This window comes from Meleagris gallopavo, chromosome 1 (assembly GCF_905368555.1).
Source record: "Meleagris gallopavo chromosome 1, MGAL_WU_HG_1.1, whole genome shotgun sequence".
In the NCBI taxonomy this organism is placed as follows: domain Eukaryota; kingdom Metazoa; phylum Chordata; class Aves; order Galliformes; family Phasianidae; genus Meleagris; species Meleagris gallopavo.
This window is the reverse complement of record NC_139404.1, coordinates 134,102,285-134,120,736: the sequence shown is the minus strand read 5'-3', so window position 1 is coordinate 134,120,736 and position 18,452 is coordinate 134,102,285. Positions and strand designations below refer to the sequence as shown.

The window sequence follows — 18,452 nt, the reverse complement described above, 5'->3', positions numbered from 1 at the left end:
GCACCCTAAGTATGGGAAACCCTAAGGAAATGACCAAGTCAAGTACATTTTGGCCCAGGATTAAAAAAATACAGTAGTTTAACTGAAAAAGAAGTTTACAGTACTCTGCTCCTGAGGGCTGATATTATGTAGCACATCTGCATTCATGTTCACACAATATTCAAAGGAGACAGAACAAAGAGCTGCAGGGAGAAAATACAAGAGGGCATGACAAAGCCAAGGAGGATGGCAAGCTATATTTAGCAGACATGAAAGAAACCTCTTGTCTTTCTTGTGGACTCTAGATACTCCCAAAACATGTGCTAAGGACAGGCATCTCAATGTCGCTGGGGATGGAGGAGCACATGATAAAAGCCAGAGGTTTCCAGTGTTAGAAAATCAAAGGACTATTTCTCTCTACTCCAATTGCTCCTGGCCCTGTTGTTATGGCATTATTTTATAGTTACAATAGCACAGCCTTCTGTCGAGGAGAATGCAGCAGAAATCATAAAATAAGGCTACCTGGCAACATGGAACTGAAATAGAACAAAACAGGTTAGGAGTGAGCAAGGTTTACTTCGACTAAACACTCACTGCTCGAGATAGAGACAAGCACAATAGGAGTTCAGTCCTCTGCAAGTGCTCTGCCCTGACCTGATTCACAAGTACCCCGATTTGCCATTTCCTCTGCTTGCATTTTACTTTGCAAGATCGATCCTTGTCTCATATTGCTTGTCTTGAACCGGAAGAGGCTCAGGAAAGGATCAAACCACTCAGATTCATACTGGTGCAGGCAACGTATCCCCGCCCACAAATGGTTCCCACCTTTGCGTGCACAGAGCAGGCTGCTGTAAGCAAGAGAAACACCATGGCTTATTTTCATATATAAGCTGTAAAAAGCAGTTTTCACTTCCCTAATAAGATATATTCTTCCTCACAGCTAGCGTAAAAGAAACTAAACAAGATATAGCCAAGAGTCTGTGCTCATCTCTATCTACTAAGTGTGATTATTCTATAATCATATGAGTATACTATCAATCAGTGCTATTAAAAGCCCATCTAAGAAATTCATTTCGAATTAATACTCAAAATAGATGTTAAGCACACCTATCAGGAAAAAGGACAAATCTCCCAAATCTGAATGCCCGTCCCTCTGGAATCGGTAATGAAAGTGCAGTAACAAAACCCACGTAAGTTACACACTCCTCCAATGCAATGCACAAATATCCACAATGAAAAATACTCTAAAAATAAAACCAAAGAAAAGGCACTGGGGCGTAGGAAGTGCTTCCTCTCCAACAATGCTTCTGTTAGCATTTACACAAGAATCTTTTCCGGGGAGCTTGGCGTGGAAACAGGTTGCTTTTACGCTACGCACACTGAGAAAAAATAAACTCAGCATTTTTACCTTTTGCATGTGTATCTGCGCTTGCTCACGTTACACACAACCCCCTTCTCCTTCTGCTCTGAGCAGAGGCTCTTAGAAAACCCCACACAGGCTCAGGAGGCCATAGCATCAGGAAGACGGCCACAGCCACCAACTGCTGCTTGTCCTCCCTCCCTATGGCTGGGCCCAGTGGCTCGGTTGCATTCTGTACCTTCAGCCCCATCCCTGAAGAACACCTCTGTGACCTGTGGGACAGCCTGACTTTCACTGGTACTCCATCCTTGGCCTGGGGGACTCAACTGCCCTTGCTTTGGATGGCAAAAAAAAACAATCCTAAATCAGCAAAGCTGCAAGGTTGTGGCAAGCTGCTGGCTTGTAAGCGCTAGCTGGCAAACAGGAGGCAGATGTGCCACCATCAGCTGGCAGCTACCCATCCCACACGCAGAAGGCAGTCACGCTGCCACAAGGTTCCTGCATGCTTCCTATATCCCTCTTGCTATGTTCTCCTGTGCTTCAGGACTGCACACGTGCAGCACAGCCGTGCCGGCATTGTGCCTGCTGGCAGCCCCGGCCCTGCCCCTGGTTCCGCACTCACCTCAGCTTCTCCTCCTGCGACACAGGCAGCCCCACGCTATCCGGGCGATCCCGTCTCCTCCTGTACAGACCTGACTGTGACAGCTCCTTCAGCTGCAGGGCTGTCATATTTCTCTACCTAGAGCTTTTGTGTTGTTGCTGGGGGGGTGTTTTGGCTTTGGGTTGTCTTCCTCCCCTCCAGATGAGCCTGCTTGCCAAGACGCCCGGAGAGAAGAGGCTCGGCGTCTGCACACCTGCGCTGCCGGAGCCGCGAACCTCTGCAGGCAGGCAGCCGCCTCTGGCTTCCTGTTCCTCATAGGTACACACCCTCCTACAGGGCACCACGTTTCCTTTATCGCTCGATCACACCTCGGGGATGGCTGCCACAGGCTGCCCGGTGTCCCGCTGCTTTGCTCACATTGCGACAGGAGAGCTCCGGTGTGTGTGGTGCCAATGGCACAGCCCAGCCAGCATCGAGCAAAAAAGGGGCAAAAAAAGAAAATCAACGGGGCCCCAAGGAGTTAGGAACTCTTCCCCGCTGTAATTTATGACACAGAGAAACTTATAAGTGCTATAAAAACGCGGAGCTACTCAAGCACATAAGCAAACTCTCATACGGAGATTCATTCAGCAAACAGCAGCAAGGTAACTTCAAAAATCAGCACTGAAATACTCTTCTGGAAGCACAGTAACACTGTGCTGGTCAGAAAACGACCTTTCCCCCCACTACTCTCAGCTACCAGAACACAACCCCCTATCTTTTGTCACATTCTGCAGTGATGGAGCGTCCCTGTGTTGGTTGCAAAGCAGGAATGAAACCGCTGAAGGTTTCCTGTGGGACAGGAAGGTGGCCAGCAGAGATTTGCAAGCTGTGTGTCTCCTCTCAATTAGTAATGGAAGTCTTCATTTGAACTGGAAAGAGACTTTCGAAAAAAACCTCATTGCTACTGACAAAACATTCACGCTGCTCTGACTTTATTCACCGTACAAACAAACCCTGAATTCACAGTTCTCACTTCTGTGATGCAAAGGGTTGTTTTCGTTTTTTTTTTTTAAAAAGAATTCACATTTAATTAAAGCAGAGAAACCTAACACTTTGTCTAGGAAAGGAAACGACCTATTTGGTGTGAATTTCAAAGATTATTGTTCAAGTGTTTACTTTGTAGTGGAATACATAGGAGAGAGCATTATTGTAATACTTGTCGCAGAGGGAAGTGTAAAATACGTACTAATGAGTAAGTCCCTCCTTATCAGTTATGTCAAGATTTCCAGACAGAACACAAGCACAGTAATTCCGTATAACATTATGAACGTGCTTCAGCCCAGAGTGTCATCAAAATACAATCTAAAACACTACAAGATGGAAAAAGAGAAATTACTGTGGAATCCCATAACATGCCAAACAGATGATAGTTGGAGAGATTCAGAGTGATTTATATGATGTTTAAAGGCTGCACACATTGAAATGTCAACAAGAGCTCCACAGCCATACTCCTGTCCTCAGGAAAATGAGAGACTGGTCGCAATATCTGCCTAAACACGCTGCATTCCAGATTCAAACAAAGTGCTTCAAATCATTTCTCAGTGCACAATAGGATGAGCTCAGCTAAACGACTGCTCCCTGCAGTCAGTCAGTGAGTTGATGCAACGTGAATGCTGTGATGGGCTCAGGATAGAGGTGGCAGACGCTCACGGCACAGCAACCTCTAATCATTACCAACAGGTTTCACTGTGCTTTAAGCATCAGCGTAGCAATGATACCTCTTTGTTCAAACAAACAATTAATTTTAAACAATAACAGTGTAAAACGTGTGCTTTTATATTATGAGACAAGCCCATCAAAAATTAACAGAATTGCTCTTTACAAAGCCACTGGGGAACCAATTCACTCCAATCTAAAGCAAGGCAAGATGGCTGTTTTTTTAAAACAGAGCTGGCTGTCAACTAACTCTGCAGCATGCATTCTTCGCTGGCTTCTTCAGCACACCTCAGTGGGGGTGTAAGCTGCTTTAGAAAAGACTTTCTTCCTGGAGACAAGAGGAGAAGATCACAGACAAGCTATCTATTAGGAAGAAATCCCAGTGGGACTCCTTTTCTGCTCAGTGGGATCTTGCAGCAATCCTCATGGGAAAGGAGGCTTCAAGTCTGAAGTTGCTCAAATGCAAAGTTCCATTTCAAATACACATTGTAAAGATGGTTTCCAGTGAGGTGTTGGAGAATGCAAATGCCTTTTGCCCACTAACTTGCTGAAACATTTCCCGAAAGCAACACAGCTGGAGACAGCTCCGCAGGAAGAATTCCCCAGGCAAGTGCCTACTGCCCCCCTTCCTTCTCCAGCCTTCCAGCCTCTACCTTCTGTTTATAATTCTATTCTAAGAGATTACATTCTTACATTCCTCCTGCATAGGAGGGGGCTACTTGGATCTTTCACATTCCAGGGGAATTTTTGAGGACAGGCCAAGTTACCACCGCTCCTCTTGCTACCGACAATACATAGCCTCCTTTTATGTTCTGTACTTTGAAGATTCATCCTTCAAATTTCAGTGCATGCTTCTTCGCTCATGCAACCAGCCTTCCTCCTTCCTCCAAAGAAAAAGTTCTGCTTACCGTCTGGTTCATAATAATCACAGAATCATAGAATGGCCTGGGTTGAAAAGGACCACAATGTTCGTCCAGTTTCAACCCCCCTGCTATGTGCAGGGTAGCCAAACACCAGACCAGGCTGCTCAGAGCCACATCCAGCCTGGCCTTGAATGCCTCCAGGGATGGGGCATCCACAACCTCCTTGGGCAACCTGTTCCAGTGTGACACCACTCTCTGTGTGAAAAAACATCCTTCTAATATCTAACTTAAACTGCCCCTGTCTCAGTTTAAGACCATTCCCCCTTGTCCTATCACTATCCACCCTCGTAAACAGCCATTCCCCCTCCTGTTTATATGCTCCTTCCAAGTATTGGAAGGCTCCAATGAGGTCATAAGAACCATACTGTCAGTGTTTTGTTAGAGGGAAATATTCACCTTGTCTAAGCAGCAAAAGACAAAACCTAAACAGAAATGATGCAGTCCTTCATCCACCCCATATTATGTGGTAAAAGGGTCATGCTTGAGTTTTCACTTAATCCCTACAAAGCATTTATCTTGATATGTCACATCTGAATGTCACTGATATCTCACACCTGAAAAGCGTTTTGCAACTGCTTTTTCTTGCAACTGTTTAGAAAAGGTGCTCAAAATGCTGGGGAAATACGACTGTTTTGTGGGTATTCAGAAGAACTTTGCAATTTTAAAATCATTTAAGACAAGTTAAGACTGGTTATATTTCACCGTGTTGAGAAGGATAATTCATGACACTAAAGCCCATGATGCAGATATAGTAATAATAATAACAAAACCCCAAAACACCAAGTACTTCTAATTCAGTACATTACTTGATGAGTTCTTATGTGTAGAGAATGCACATTAACTACAGAAAGTAGGGAAGACAAGGTTTCAGCATTCTCATTCCACACAGGGAAGCTTTTATCAATGTTACTGATCTTTATTTTCCACTCCAGTGGCACATCCTTGTATTTTTAACTTTGAACAGACCACCCAATTTCAATCAAATTTAGTTTGAAGATTTTCAAAGCGATTGGAAAAGCTGTTTACAGGGCAGCACAAAAGGTCAAAAAAATAAATCCAAAGAGCATTGCAAGGAGAGCATACAAATGCCTCCAGAGCACACACAGTTAAAATGTGGCAGCAAAGGGGGCGGAAGGGAGTGCAGATTTCTCCACCCACATTGTTTCTCCATCCCCCATCGCTGACCCAGCTTATCACTGGGATGAGTTTTCTCAGAGGGATGCATCCAAAGTGTTGGTTTTCGGCTGTTTCTCACAAGGTCTGCAAGGAAAACACTCTTGAAAGTCAAGATTAAAAATAAAATAAAAAACCAAAAACAATAACTACTCTCTTTTCTATGCTTTTCCTTGGAGAGCCTTCCCACTGACACGAGAAGCAGCTGTGCTCCTGATTTGCTGTCCATATAGCATACAGCTCTGGGTGCCAAGGAATCCTGCCCCATGCCTTGGGCCAGTGCTTGAGAAGATAAAGATAAAAGGAAACGAACAGAGAGAAATCAAGCCACAGATCTAAGCGCTTGAACCTTGAAAAGAAAATTTCAAAGCTTTGTGGGAGCCTAAACTGTTGATTCAAGGAGCTAAATAATTGCCTAATTACATGCTTCCTTCCTTGTGTCTAATGGGACACCAACATCTGCTCAGATGTTTCTTACCCTGCTCCACTTAGCAATCAATCAATCCTGAAGTATGCATATTTAATGTGTGGATTGCACTAAGTGTGGGGCACTTTATCCACTGCAAAGCCCTACTTGGATTAACATCCATACACAGTCAAAAAGTGCAAGAGCTGCAGTTTGCCAGTAGCTGCTGTCTTTTTAAACTACTTCTACGGCTTCACCTCCCTGCCATAAAGAAGTAAAGCAAAAAGCTGCATGGTGATGCACTCAACACTCACCCAGGCAGGGGCTCATTCAATCCAACAAAGTACTTTGGGATTTGAGGGGGCAGTGGACTGGTGAGGTGACCACCAATGGATGCTGTGGTGAGGATGAGCAGCCCTCCTTCCCCCTGCTCTGGCCATACCAACAGTATGGCATCGAGCTTTCAGCAAATGTTATTTCAAGAATAATAATATAAAAATATAGGAGCGAGTGTGGGAAAAAAGCTTCTGTTGATCTGGACACAAACCAAGTTCTTTTGGCTGCCTCCCCCACACTCTGCACCCCATGACCTCCTGCCCAACTTGATGCATAAAATTCAGCTGTAAAGCACACATCTGTCTTCAGCAAGCAGAATCCAGCTTGAGGCTGAGCTTTACAACACCTCCCTCTGCTGGGAAAATGCTGCCCTACTGCTCAATTCCATTATCCCTCTCTGCACCCAGGGATCAAAATGTGCTTCAGTAATTCAGTCAGCAGCCACGCTGAGAAGTGAAAGGACTGACAGATCAGCAGCTGAAAATGCGGGTTAGTATTATTATTAGAGTTGTATCAGTTGGTGACCACTGCATGAGTAGGCATGCAAGAAAGAAAATATGATACAGCACAAACCAGATCTCCTTGCTATTTGTAAATGAGCCTCTTATGAAGAGTAATAATCAAGGTGGAAAGCAGTTCCAACTGTTAAGATAGCACTGATGCCCCTGCTGAGAAGGTTTGCTTCTCTGGCAGAACAACTGAATTTGAACATAAAGAACTGCCTCAAATCGCACCAGAGGAGACAACTTCTGCATCAGCTGGGACTAATCCCTTCTTCCCATTGAAATCACACTTTGAGTGTTTCACACTTTCAGTCACTCTGTGGTGGTCATTCCAAAACACGTCGTCTTCCCCAGCCAACAACAATGCGGTTGCTCAGAGCTGTGAGCAGTGCGGTGCATCTGCAAACCAACCCTGAATCTTCTCTTCTGTGAGCCTGGGTGAGTACAAAATGCTTTCCCTAAAAACCCTCCAGATGAGCAGCAGCTGAAAGAGTACCGAGAACACCGGGATACCTCCACACATTTCAAGCGCGATGAAGGGCTCCATCACAGCTCTGTATCTGTGCTGTTTGCTTTTAGCAGTGATACAACCCAGCAGGATAAACTATCACTCATCCCCTTCCTAACTGCATTTATCACTGTTCTGTGCGTGGCCCCTGCTCATAAGATTTTCCCTGCAACTAACTAAAAGACCACATAACATGTCGCCAAACTTTTGGCTTGCATTCAAGCAGCAAGCAGAGACAGACAGAAACACAAGCGGGTGAACACTTACAGACAGGGTGTAGCCTCACCGACAGCAGGCTCTCAATAAGCAGCCTTCTCCTATATATAGCTTTACACTGTATACTCACTGTTTGCATGTTTTCCCCGTGGTTATTACTGGTAGTTGTGATAAAGGGAAAAAAAAAAAAAAGTGACTTAGCCAACCACTTCCTTCTTTCACCCTGTAAAAAATTCACACAGTGAAGAAGAAAATAAATACACCAAACAAAATTCCCAGTTTCAGCTCCATAAAACAAAATCCATCACACAAATCGTCCATTCCAAAACCACCACGAGAGAGAAAGATGCAAATCCTCTCCCTAGAAGGAGGAATACAGTTTTAGTTATATCACCTGTATTTTTAAAATGACAGAAGTTCAAAACTACCAAAACCTGCAGAGCGAACAGCCAGCAGCTGTAGATCCACTTCTTGGGACCCTTCAGATGTTCCCATCTTATACACATCCTGCTATCCCAGGGACTGAAGTCATCTCCTGAGGTATAACTTCGCTTTTGGTTATTTTATGCTGACACAAGCAGTTCTTAGGTGGATTACCTCATGCTTACAGGCTGAACTGCAGATTATTCTAGCACAAGGTTTTGGAAAGGGCCCATGTGTCCAGTGCATGGTCGTCTCCAAGGGTGTCCTCATTCAGGGGTCAAAAGGCAAAGGAATGGGCAACAACACTGTGCATAAATGCTGAAATCTCAAAGAACTTGAGTGTCTCAGGTTCTCAGCTAGGAAGAGAAACTCCTGGCTTCACAGGTAAGCAGCAGTACAGTTAATCTACCCAACAGCAAAACCTCACTAATGTCAAATGGAAGGAGAAACCCCTCTCTTCTCACTCTCACACTTGCTTAGAAATGAGGAAAACCGTTTGATTTTCTTCTTTTCTGAGCCAGCTTCATTCTCCACCTCTTGGAAGACCACTGCCCTTCTCTGCCAGCTTTGGCACCGGGCATAGCCTAACTGGGAATAGAAAACAATCAGCACCTCCTAGAGCAGATTAGTGAGATCAACCTGCATGGCTGAACAGGAGCCGAGCTGTGCTGTTGGAGTGTGGATATAGGCCCAATTCAGTTTCCCTAAGGAAATCTGAATCTGTTGACACCATTTCAAAGGCCCCATGCAATCCTTTACAGGCTAAAGCAGCAACATCACACAGAATCACAGTGGCTGAAGGGGCCTCTGGGGATCATATAGTCCAACCTCCTGCTAAAGCAGAGAAGCAGAAGGCCAGAGCTGTGTAAAGAGAAGGCTCACAAGGCCACAGCCACCACAGAGGTCACACAGCTGGGCAGAACTTCCAAGCTCGGTTCACACAGCAGCACAGCTCTAGGAAACATGCAAGAGCAGATCTACCTGCCAGTATTCTCCCCACACGCTCTTCATTAAGTGGCTTGTGGCCTGGAACGGGTTACAGAGAACAAACTATGAAGATGCAGTTCTCACATATTGTGCAACCTACCTAAAGGTAGCTTTCTTCCATTTGCACTGGACAGAGTAAACAGAACAATTATAAAGGCTTCATATTTTCTATCCACAAATATCTAACTATCCTAACGCTATTTAACTTCTCATTAACAATAGAGGTTACCAGACATTCTGATAAAGTTCATAAAGGAATTCAAGAAAAATGCTGTTCTTTCCTTGATCATTCAGAAAAGTATTTATGTTTGTGTGCTAATGGACAGAACCACTAGCATTTCTGTCCTCTTTAGATTGTTTTAGAAAACTGAACTTAAAAGAAAATACATCATGGGAAAACATGACTGCTTGCCCTCGGTGCTCCAAAGCAGTGAAACTGAGCAGGGCAGCCCTATTTTTACAAGAGTATTTAATGGAGAAAGTGACGTGCTGCTTTGATACCCAGCATTTCTGCAAGCATTTGATAGTGGCACTAAAGGTAATGCAGAAATAATTTCCATTTGGATATTTTAAACTGTACTTACATAGAATCATGAAATCACAGAATGGTTTGCATTGGAAGGGCTCCAAATATCATGTAGTTCCAGTTCCCTCACCAGGGGCAGGGTTGCCAACCACTAGATCAGACTGCCCAAGAACCCATCAAGCTCAAGCCTGGCCTTGATCACCTTCAGAGATGTACTTAGAACACTTTAGTATATTTATCTGCAATATTCAGTGCATCTCTGAAGTCTGTTGCACAGTGTTTAATTCTTTCTTGCAAGATTTTTGTCAGAAAATGCATTCATCTCATTAACATTTTCTTAAATGTTTTGAACGCATGCATCAAATAATGCTATTCCACACCAGCTCAACATTTGCTTTCCCTTCACCATGTCTCTCTACACCCTGCCTTTTTTTCTTTCTGTTTCTGTCTTTAGGCCACTTCACTTTATCACTAACCCTTTTCTCTGGGCAAATTAACAATATAAGTTATCTTTCCAAGCTGCTGTTTCCTATACCACCACATAATGTTCCTCATATAAACTTCTTATCTCTTCCGGTGAAGGCCCTTCAAGCACAAAAACAGCAGAGCTGTATTAAATTTATCAGTAGACAGCTGCTAATCTAGAAGAAAGGACAAGCTACAGCTTTGTCTCTCAAAAGAAGCATGGCGAATGTCAAGGTTGTTATCGAGGATGAAGAAAATCACAATGAAACAGCTGCATTACAGAATGAAAGAGAGGCCTCACTACTGCAGTGCATATTATTTCATACATTGCTCATATGCACTTTCATAGGAAGCTGAGGAGAGTGAGTTGATTCATGATGACTGCAAAAGCCGCATGACTTAAGAGGAAGATACCAAGCATCATTAAAAAGGAACTAGGAAAATGTGTGTTAACTTTTAAATAAACACTTTTTAAAACAAGTTTGAGTCACTTATTAAGGAATTCGGACTGAGTAAAGTCTGTTTTTCAGTTTTGTTCTCTCTGAAGCAAAGGGGCCACAAGAACAGCCGCAGCCAATGCTGTACAACTGAACCTACACAACTGGGGTTAACATCACTCTAACAGCAGCACACAGATGGGGACGGGTCCCCACAGCTGCTCTGGGACAGATCTGTGTCCTTCTCCCTGTCTCGGGCAGTTTGGGCATCTCCCCATGAGGATGTCTTGGAGGTGCCTGCAGTGCTGGGGCTGGCGGAGAAGCCAGACAGTCACACCCTGCAGCTGCCTGCCCTGTCACCCTCAGATCACCACTCCTCGGGCAAAACAAGCAGAAGAAAGCACATCTCCACGTCTCAGCTGTGTCAGTTTGCTGAGGGTGTAGACATGAGATGACTGAGCTGATCTAGCCACTCTACGCCATTGATGGGCATTGTTCCTCTTCTTAGGTTCCCCTGTTCTTCCTTCCCCATTACTGCACTCCTACCTCCCCTCTCCTCCAGCTCCAGCCACAAGGAGCAGCACCCTCCTGTAATCACCTCCTGCTGATGCAGCTCAGCAGAACAGGACAGGTTTTGGAGTGGATGGGTTGGTGAATTCAGCTGAGATAGAGTGTGGGATACATGCCACTCTCAGCACAAGGGAGGGAAGGAGGAGTGCACAGGAAGCATCTCCATTTCTAGAGCATCTATCCTATGAAGAAAGGTTGAGGGAGTTGGGCTTGTTCAGCCCACAGAAAAAAAATCTCTGGGAAGACCTCATTGCGGCCTTTCAGTACTTGAGGGGAGCTTATTAACAGAAGGGAGACAGACTTTTTATAATGCCTGATAGAGACAGAACAAGGGAGAATGGCTTTAAACTAAAAGAGGGCAGATTTAGGTTAGATGCTAGGAGGAAATTCTTTACTCAGAGGGCAGTGAGGCGTTGGCACAGCTGCCCAGAGAAGCTGTGGTGCCCCATCCCTGCAGGTGCTCAAGGCCAGGTTGGATGGGGCCCTGGGCAGCCTGAGCTGGTGGGGGGCAGCCCTGCCCATGGCAGAGGTTGGGGCTGGGTGGGTTGTGAGGTCCCTTCCAACCCAAACCAGTCTATGATTTCAACAGTAGTGGGAGGTTCCCAAAGCATCCCGGCACGTTTGTCCCCTCCTGCCAAGGTGGTGGTGGGAGGTAACTCCAGGAGCTGTGGAAGGCAGAGGGCAGCTGTAAGCCACAGCAGCTGTGGGGATGCCAGAATTGAGCAGAACTTTGTAAAACCAGTATATTGTGCACCATTTCAGGTCCTTCTGGTCCTCTCAAGGCCTGCAATCATCTTTCCCTGTTAATCAGAATCCATGATGTGCTTCCCCTTGCCACTGGAGAACAGCTTTCATACATCTCAGCAGACACCTGAGCGTGAGCTGCAGCCAAACACGAGGTAATTAGAACCCGTGAGCCAAGACAACTCTCAGAGCTGTCCTCACACCCCGTTGCGGTGCTGAGAACCACAACAGAACCTGACAACTACTTGACACCTCCCTCCCTTGCTTCTCACCGAACCCTCCCACCGCTTCCGGCCTGCTTTCGCTTTGCCCGAACCGATTCCCACTGAAGGCACCTTTCAAGCACTTCCCCGAGCCCTGCCCTGCACCCCGCGCAGCAGCCGCTGGGGGGTCTGCGGGCGATGCCGGCGCGGCCCCGCAGGTGGAGCCGGAGAGCCACGCAGTGCTGTGGGCTGCCCTCCTCCGTCATATCGTGACACGTTCTGAAGGCACAGCTGGACTAACAGCCACAAACGGGGCCCACCGCGGTTTCCCTCGCGCTCCGATCTGTCAGTGCAGTCAAAGCTGCCGTTCAAGAGCTAACTACGTGTCTCAAGTCTGCTTGCAACCAGGGGATGGTGGTGAATTCCTTCAAATCAAAGCTGGGTCTCAGGACCAGCCTCACCTGGATGTGGACAAGAAGCCAAAACTGCAGCTGTCCAAATAGAGCCAGTTAATCATTGCTTGCTCTCAAATGATGAGAGGACAGACACTTGTTTCTCTCCTGCTGAGCACTGCAATATTTAACGCAGCTTCTGAAAAAAGGCTGTTGCTGCACCAGGAACAGCTGATCAGAGGAAGTATTTGGTGCTGGGAGCTGTCAAAAACTTCCTCTTCTCTAACAAGCACAGCAGTAACAGCAGAGGGGCTTGACCCTTCCACCAATGTGCTCCTGGAAGAAGCGGAAGCAGAGCTTCATTTGTTGAGCAGGAGAGTGAAACAACAGCTATTACCCCAAAACCAACAAATGCAACACACCAGTTACTTTCTGAATCCCTGAAGTCATTTATGTTCATCTAACTGCCCGCTTTTAATCCTTCCCTGCTCCTGCTTACTGTTAAAACTTCACTTACAAAGCCAAGGGCTGCATCAACCAGCCTCTAAAGCCAGCATCCTCATGGCCAGAAAGGAAAAGAGATCCTTAAAGTGACATGTGTATCAGAGACACGTCGGGGTCCCCATTTTGCCCCTGCTGACTTCACCGTCTCATTTCTAGGGGGTGAGCCATAGGAGAACATGCTGTTCAGTGGGGAGAGCAATTCTAATTCCTGGATAAGGCTATCATATTCCTCCTAATTTGCTCTCAGGGTCTGCAGACACATTAAAACATAACCGTAACAGATAAGCCACTTGTGAAAACATCACTGTCCCTAGATTTCAGCACAGCAGTGTGCACCAGCTAGCTGCACTTTCTCTAGTCCTTTTCAATTGCCTTTGGGCTTTAACAAGGGTGCTCTGTTACCCTCCTCTGGCAGAACTGCTCTCAGGCTGTCCCAGCGATGAATACACAGCCCTTTCAAAAAAAAATCTAGGTCAACTCTCCTTTGTATTTTACATACAACATTTCCAAAATAAGACTGATTTTCTGTGCAAGCACATCATAATGCTAAGCATTCAATGCATACTCCAGATCTCTTTTTGATATGCCGCAGCCATTTGAATTCTCCTTCTTGAGTGCTTCACTCAGCACTTCTCTTTGTGGAATTTCAGCCTCTTCATTATGAACCCCCTCTCCAGCTTGCCAAGACCATTCCGGATCCTTCTCCTGTGCCCTCTAAGACTGCTTCCAAGGCAAGAACACCTGTGAGCTTCACAAGCTGACTTCCATCTCCTGCACCCAGATCGCTGATCAAATTATTGCCTGCACATGGGAAAGCAGGAATTCCTGCAAGGTGATGTCAGGAAGGTCCTCTTCTGTCACTCTGTACCATAACAAGAATTCCTGCCCAAACTCTTTTTTTTTTTTTTTTTTTTTTTTCCTAGCAGCCACATAAATCTGGCATAAATCCAAGCAAGCATTTCCAGCCTGAAAAGTGCTTTCCTGTGAAATACAGCCGGCACCAGTGAGACCCAGCACAGAGTCCAAACTGATATATCTTTCAAGGAGGAGATGAGGAAGATGAGTCGGTTGCAGCAGTGCTTCTGCAAATGGAAGCAAAAAAAAAAACAGTGGCAGGAGAGGGTGGTGGATGCAAAGGGGCAGGAGAAGGTGCAGGGCTTGTGGTCCAACAGTTAAACACAGTGGCTCTGGAACACCTCTCTCCTGTTTGCTTGCGGAATTTTGTCCAAGCCAGCAACAGTAGATACCCCCTATTCATTCTTTCCCATTCCTTGTTATCCATGCTCACCTGTCAGAGTTGGAATAGTGACTGCTTTGAAAACATCTCTTCTTAGAAATACACGCTTCTTTTTAAATGCTTCACTATTCTCTTAGTAGTTATACGCCAAGTATTAAGTATAGCCATACCCTGCTAGCAAAGTTAGGCTGACTGGACTTCAATTCTCCAGTAGTTTAGTTTTGCCATCTTTTTCAAATATAAATGCTACATTCACACATTCACTCTTCTGCTCACCCTCTGAGACCTCTTACATGGGCTCTAAGGAAGCATCATTTATGAGTGTTACTGCGGTTGTCTGTGCTGCTGCTGGCACACAGCCATATTATTAAGCCAAAATACTACAGAAACTGTATCACACTGTTGCACGTTAATTTTGAGAAAAAGCATTTTTTCTCAATATTACTGTTGCGCTTTGCTATAAAGGATTAAGCAGTAACAGTGGCAGCCAGGGGAAAGTAAACAAAATCTAATGCAAAATGGAAAGTTAAGTCTGTGCAATGGCAAGGAAAGAGCAGAAGATAAATCTCCTTTTAGGACTAATTTACACATTTCATCCCAATCCGGGCTGCATTCACTGCCAGCTGTGTGAAGCTGGAAACACAGAAGCAGGCTGCAGAGAGATCCTCATCCTGCAAAACTGAATCCTGCAACATTGTCAATGGGCTGCCCTGTCACCAGCATGCCTTGGAAGGGGCAATGAAGTAACATGGAAGACATGGCTCTTACAGCCATCCAAGAGTCACAGCCTGCCTAACATTACCTATAAACACTTTACTCCTGAACTCTCTGGCCCCAGCACTTGGAAGCATCTACAGTGCTGTTCCTCACTAGAGAACAGCAGAGAGAGCTGGGACATGAATACCTGTGTGGGGAAAAGATGACAAGCCAGAACACCTGCTGACTGCAAAGCCTTTCAAGAGGAATTTGCTCCATGCCTAGATTAAGGAACTATATAGATGATGCTGTAATTCAGCTGTCTGTGGGACAGCCAAAATCTTCTGGGTTTTTTTTTGACTGCAGCATTATAAAAAAATCATTTACAAGTTTACATTTAACAAAAAGAGTAGAGGATAGATTTAGGCAGCAGCAGCGAGAAAAACAAGTTATTACATATCAGAACAGCGAAGATGAGCTCAGTGAAATGACTTATTTTTTCGGAGGGGAAATACAGTGAGTCATTCTTTAAAATTTCAAGCGTTCCCCCATACAAACTTTCCCTAGACTGTAAAGTACTTTGCTGAGTCTCAACTTTTGAATAAAAATCTGCGTCAACATAAAACTGTCCTGAACTTTTTTGCTACATACAGTTCGGGGTATCTGTATACGAAGAACAGATATTGCTTCCATGTGTGTAACAGAGAATTTTTCTGTGCTTACTCTTCCACCTCACCCACTGCGCTGCCTTCCGCTCCTGGCCTTTCCCCACCCTATTTAGGAAGATGAGAAAATGAAGAGTGCAAAGACATATAAGGATTTGTGTTCTGCAAGCAGAGGGGCTTTCTAACCAACTGGAAATACAAGCAACATGCTTTTTGAAGGTCATGGCAGCCTGAACACTTTCCCTCCACAGGCCAGCCCGATCCAACCCGGGGGTCTGTCTTGCATTTCAGTGCATTAACTCAGGAACCCCTTCAGGCCAGCAGAAGTCATTCACCTGCAGCAATCATACCAGCATCCTGTCCAGCTCCACTGCCCAAGCAGATTTCCAGACTTTGCCCATTACCCTCCTTCCCTCAGGCTTATCCAGGAACTTATTTTACGGACCAGTGCTTTTACAGCAGTGCAGGTGGAAGATGCAGGATTACATGCCAAAAAAAGAGAGGCACAATTGCATGGAAGCAAAAGGGTATTCCTTAGAAGACAAAACCAAAAACCTTCTCAAATAGTTGTTTACCATTAAAGTCTTGTGCTGGACTTCACAAGTGCAAAGCTTTGGTTCAATTATTATTGGGAAATACTAAGAGTGCCAGCTTGCAGTCCACATAGTACACACAGTCCACACATTTTAAAGCTCTGACAACTGAGTTTATTTAACGTGCCAGTAGCTATATGAAAACTTTCTAAGCTGCCACTACCATTTGATTTTCTTCTGAAAAAATGTGCAATCATTACAGCAAAGTAGGGCAGAGAGAGGACAAGCTATGCTATTACTCCATTCTTTAACAAAAACTATCTCTTTTTTCTTTTTTTTTTTCTACCTATGGAATTTTAAATGCACTGCAACCTCAGAACTGTATTCTTCTACCAGCTTTTTTGTTTGCTTTTTATTATTTTAGGTAGGAAGAAGAGGGGTTTCGAGGCAGAGGCACATTCTCCAGATGACTGCTGACTTTATGTATGTTATTGTGCACTGTGAGTCACCTCCTGTGCTGCTCCCTCCAGGCGCTGCCCACAGGGTCTGGGTGCCTGTCTCCAGGTGCTCCAGCCATACACCCAGTGCCGGAGGTGCTGGTGAACCTGTACTGCTTCAATGCCAGTGACTGGCAGTAAGAACATTCCTCTTGAGGATCTGCTTGTATCTGATAGAGGTGACGTTTCAGGGTCAGTTTAGACACTGGCAGCACTGTTGGAGTCCTTGATTTTTGCTCACTGTCTCATGATAGAAAAGGCATTTACTTTTTGAAAACCAGCATCTGGGAATGTGGGAATCTGTTGCATCTCATCATATCTACAAATCCCTGAAAGGAGGCTGTGGCAAGGTGGGAGGTTGGCCTCTTCTCCAAGGTAACTAGCAATAAAACGAGAGGGAATGGCCTGAAGTTGTGCCAGGGGAGGTTCAGGTTGGATATTAGGAAAAACGGCTTCTCAGAAAGAGAGGTGATGCAGTGGCACAGGCTGCCCCGGGAGGTGATTGAGTCACTGTTCCTGGAGGTGTTCATAAATGTATAGGTGTGGCACTGAGGGATGTGGTAGATGGGCATGGTGAGGATGGGCTGATGGCTGTACTAGATGATCTTAGAAGTCTTTTTTAACCTTAACGATTCTATGACTCTGTGCATCACATCCTCCACTGTCCGTTTCTCTCCAATAAGCACAGTCCTGACTCTCATGTTTGAGCATTTCACGGTCCTTAAATTAATTTCCCCCAAGCACTCCTGTAAGCTTGGGAAATGCTGTGGGGCTCAGCTTGCAGCCTTGGAACTTAGAGCAGGGACAGCACCACGTCTAGGTCAAAACTCCAACATGAGTTAAAGAAAGGAAAAATTCACACCAGCTGAACTCGAGCAAGGGGGATGGGCTGCAAGGCTTGGACATGAGAGCAAAGCATTCATTTTGCGATAAGGTCCGACCTCCGCTGAGTTCGAAGCCTGGCTGCCAGCAGGGCTGGTATTCACAACGCGGCTCTCAAAGCACTGGGCGGGAACACAGCTGGGCATGGGACATCCGGCATATTCATTTCTTAAACCACCGTAAGATTTTTTTTTGTTTTGTTTTGGTTTTTTTGAGCAGGCGGGGAAGCATTTTTCAAACAGCGAAGGAGCGGGCATTGGAATTCGAACTCCGAGGCGCGGCCGGGCGGGGACAACTGCTCCCGCCCTACACAGCCCCGCCGGGCCTGCGCTCCGGGAGCCCGCGCTCCAGCTACCGCCTTCCCGCCCCGCGGCCTTTCTTTGAGCACCCGGCTGCAGCCCCTCCGCCTACAGCGCTTCCTCCACCAGCGCTCTTGGGCCGGGCGCCGCACCCCGCACGCTGCGCTCGTTTAGGGAAGGAAAAAGGCCGATACGGGCTTTTGTCTAAGCTGGGAAACCACCAGCCTCCATTCAAAGGGGGAAAAAAAAAAAAAAAAAAAGTCACGTGAACGCACTGAAAATAATTGCAATGAATGGACAGGCTGGAAACACGCTTATTTTTCCCTTTAGTCAGACCCGTGCTCTTAGGACACATCTTCTGCTGGAGAAGGGGTGGGATTCAGCCGAATTACCTGTGGGATTAATTACGTTACCCAGCATATGCAAGCTGGGGCAAGGCTGCGTTTGCAGAGGGCTGATTTTAGCAGGCTTACCTGTGCTGCAGCAGTGGTCTATGATGAAACTATTTTCATCACGTACCCCCTATAACAAAACATACTGAGCACAGCCCCTGCCCCCAGTACATGCCTATTTATTTATAAATAATTCACATACTACTTAAGTTCTGATTCTCTCTTCCCACACCTTAACACATTGTTCTTCACTCTACTTGGAGACATCTGTGCTCAACAACAGGAGGACAGTGGGGA

General features: G+C 45.7%; 1 protein-coding gene across 5 annotated transcripts in view; it reads right to left on the bottom strand.

Annotated features, from left to right (window-relative positions):
- LIMS1 (LIM zinc finger domain containing 1) overlaps window positions 1-18,452 on the bottom strand; it is a 64,189-nt gene that overhangs the window by 29,277 nt on the left and 16,460 nt on the right. The window contains exon 1 of one of the 5 annotated variants that reach the window (XM_010728207.4): window positions 1,962-2,269. The exons of 3 other annotated variants lie outside the window; for them this stretch is intronic. In XM_010728207.4, the coding sequence (XP_010726509.1) occupies window positions 1,962-2,068 (107 nt within the window). In that variant the 5' untranslated portion in view covers window positions 2,069-2,269. Of the gene's footprint in view, window positions 1-1,961; window positions 2,270-18,452 lie in introns of those variants that run through there. One more of the 5 variants, XM_003203187.5, reaches the window with a different exon arrangement.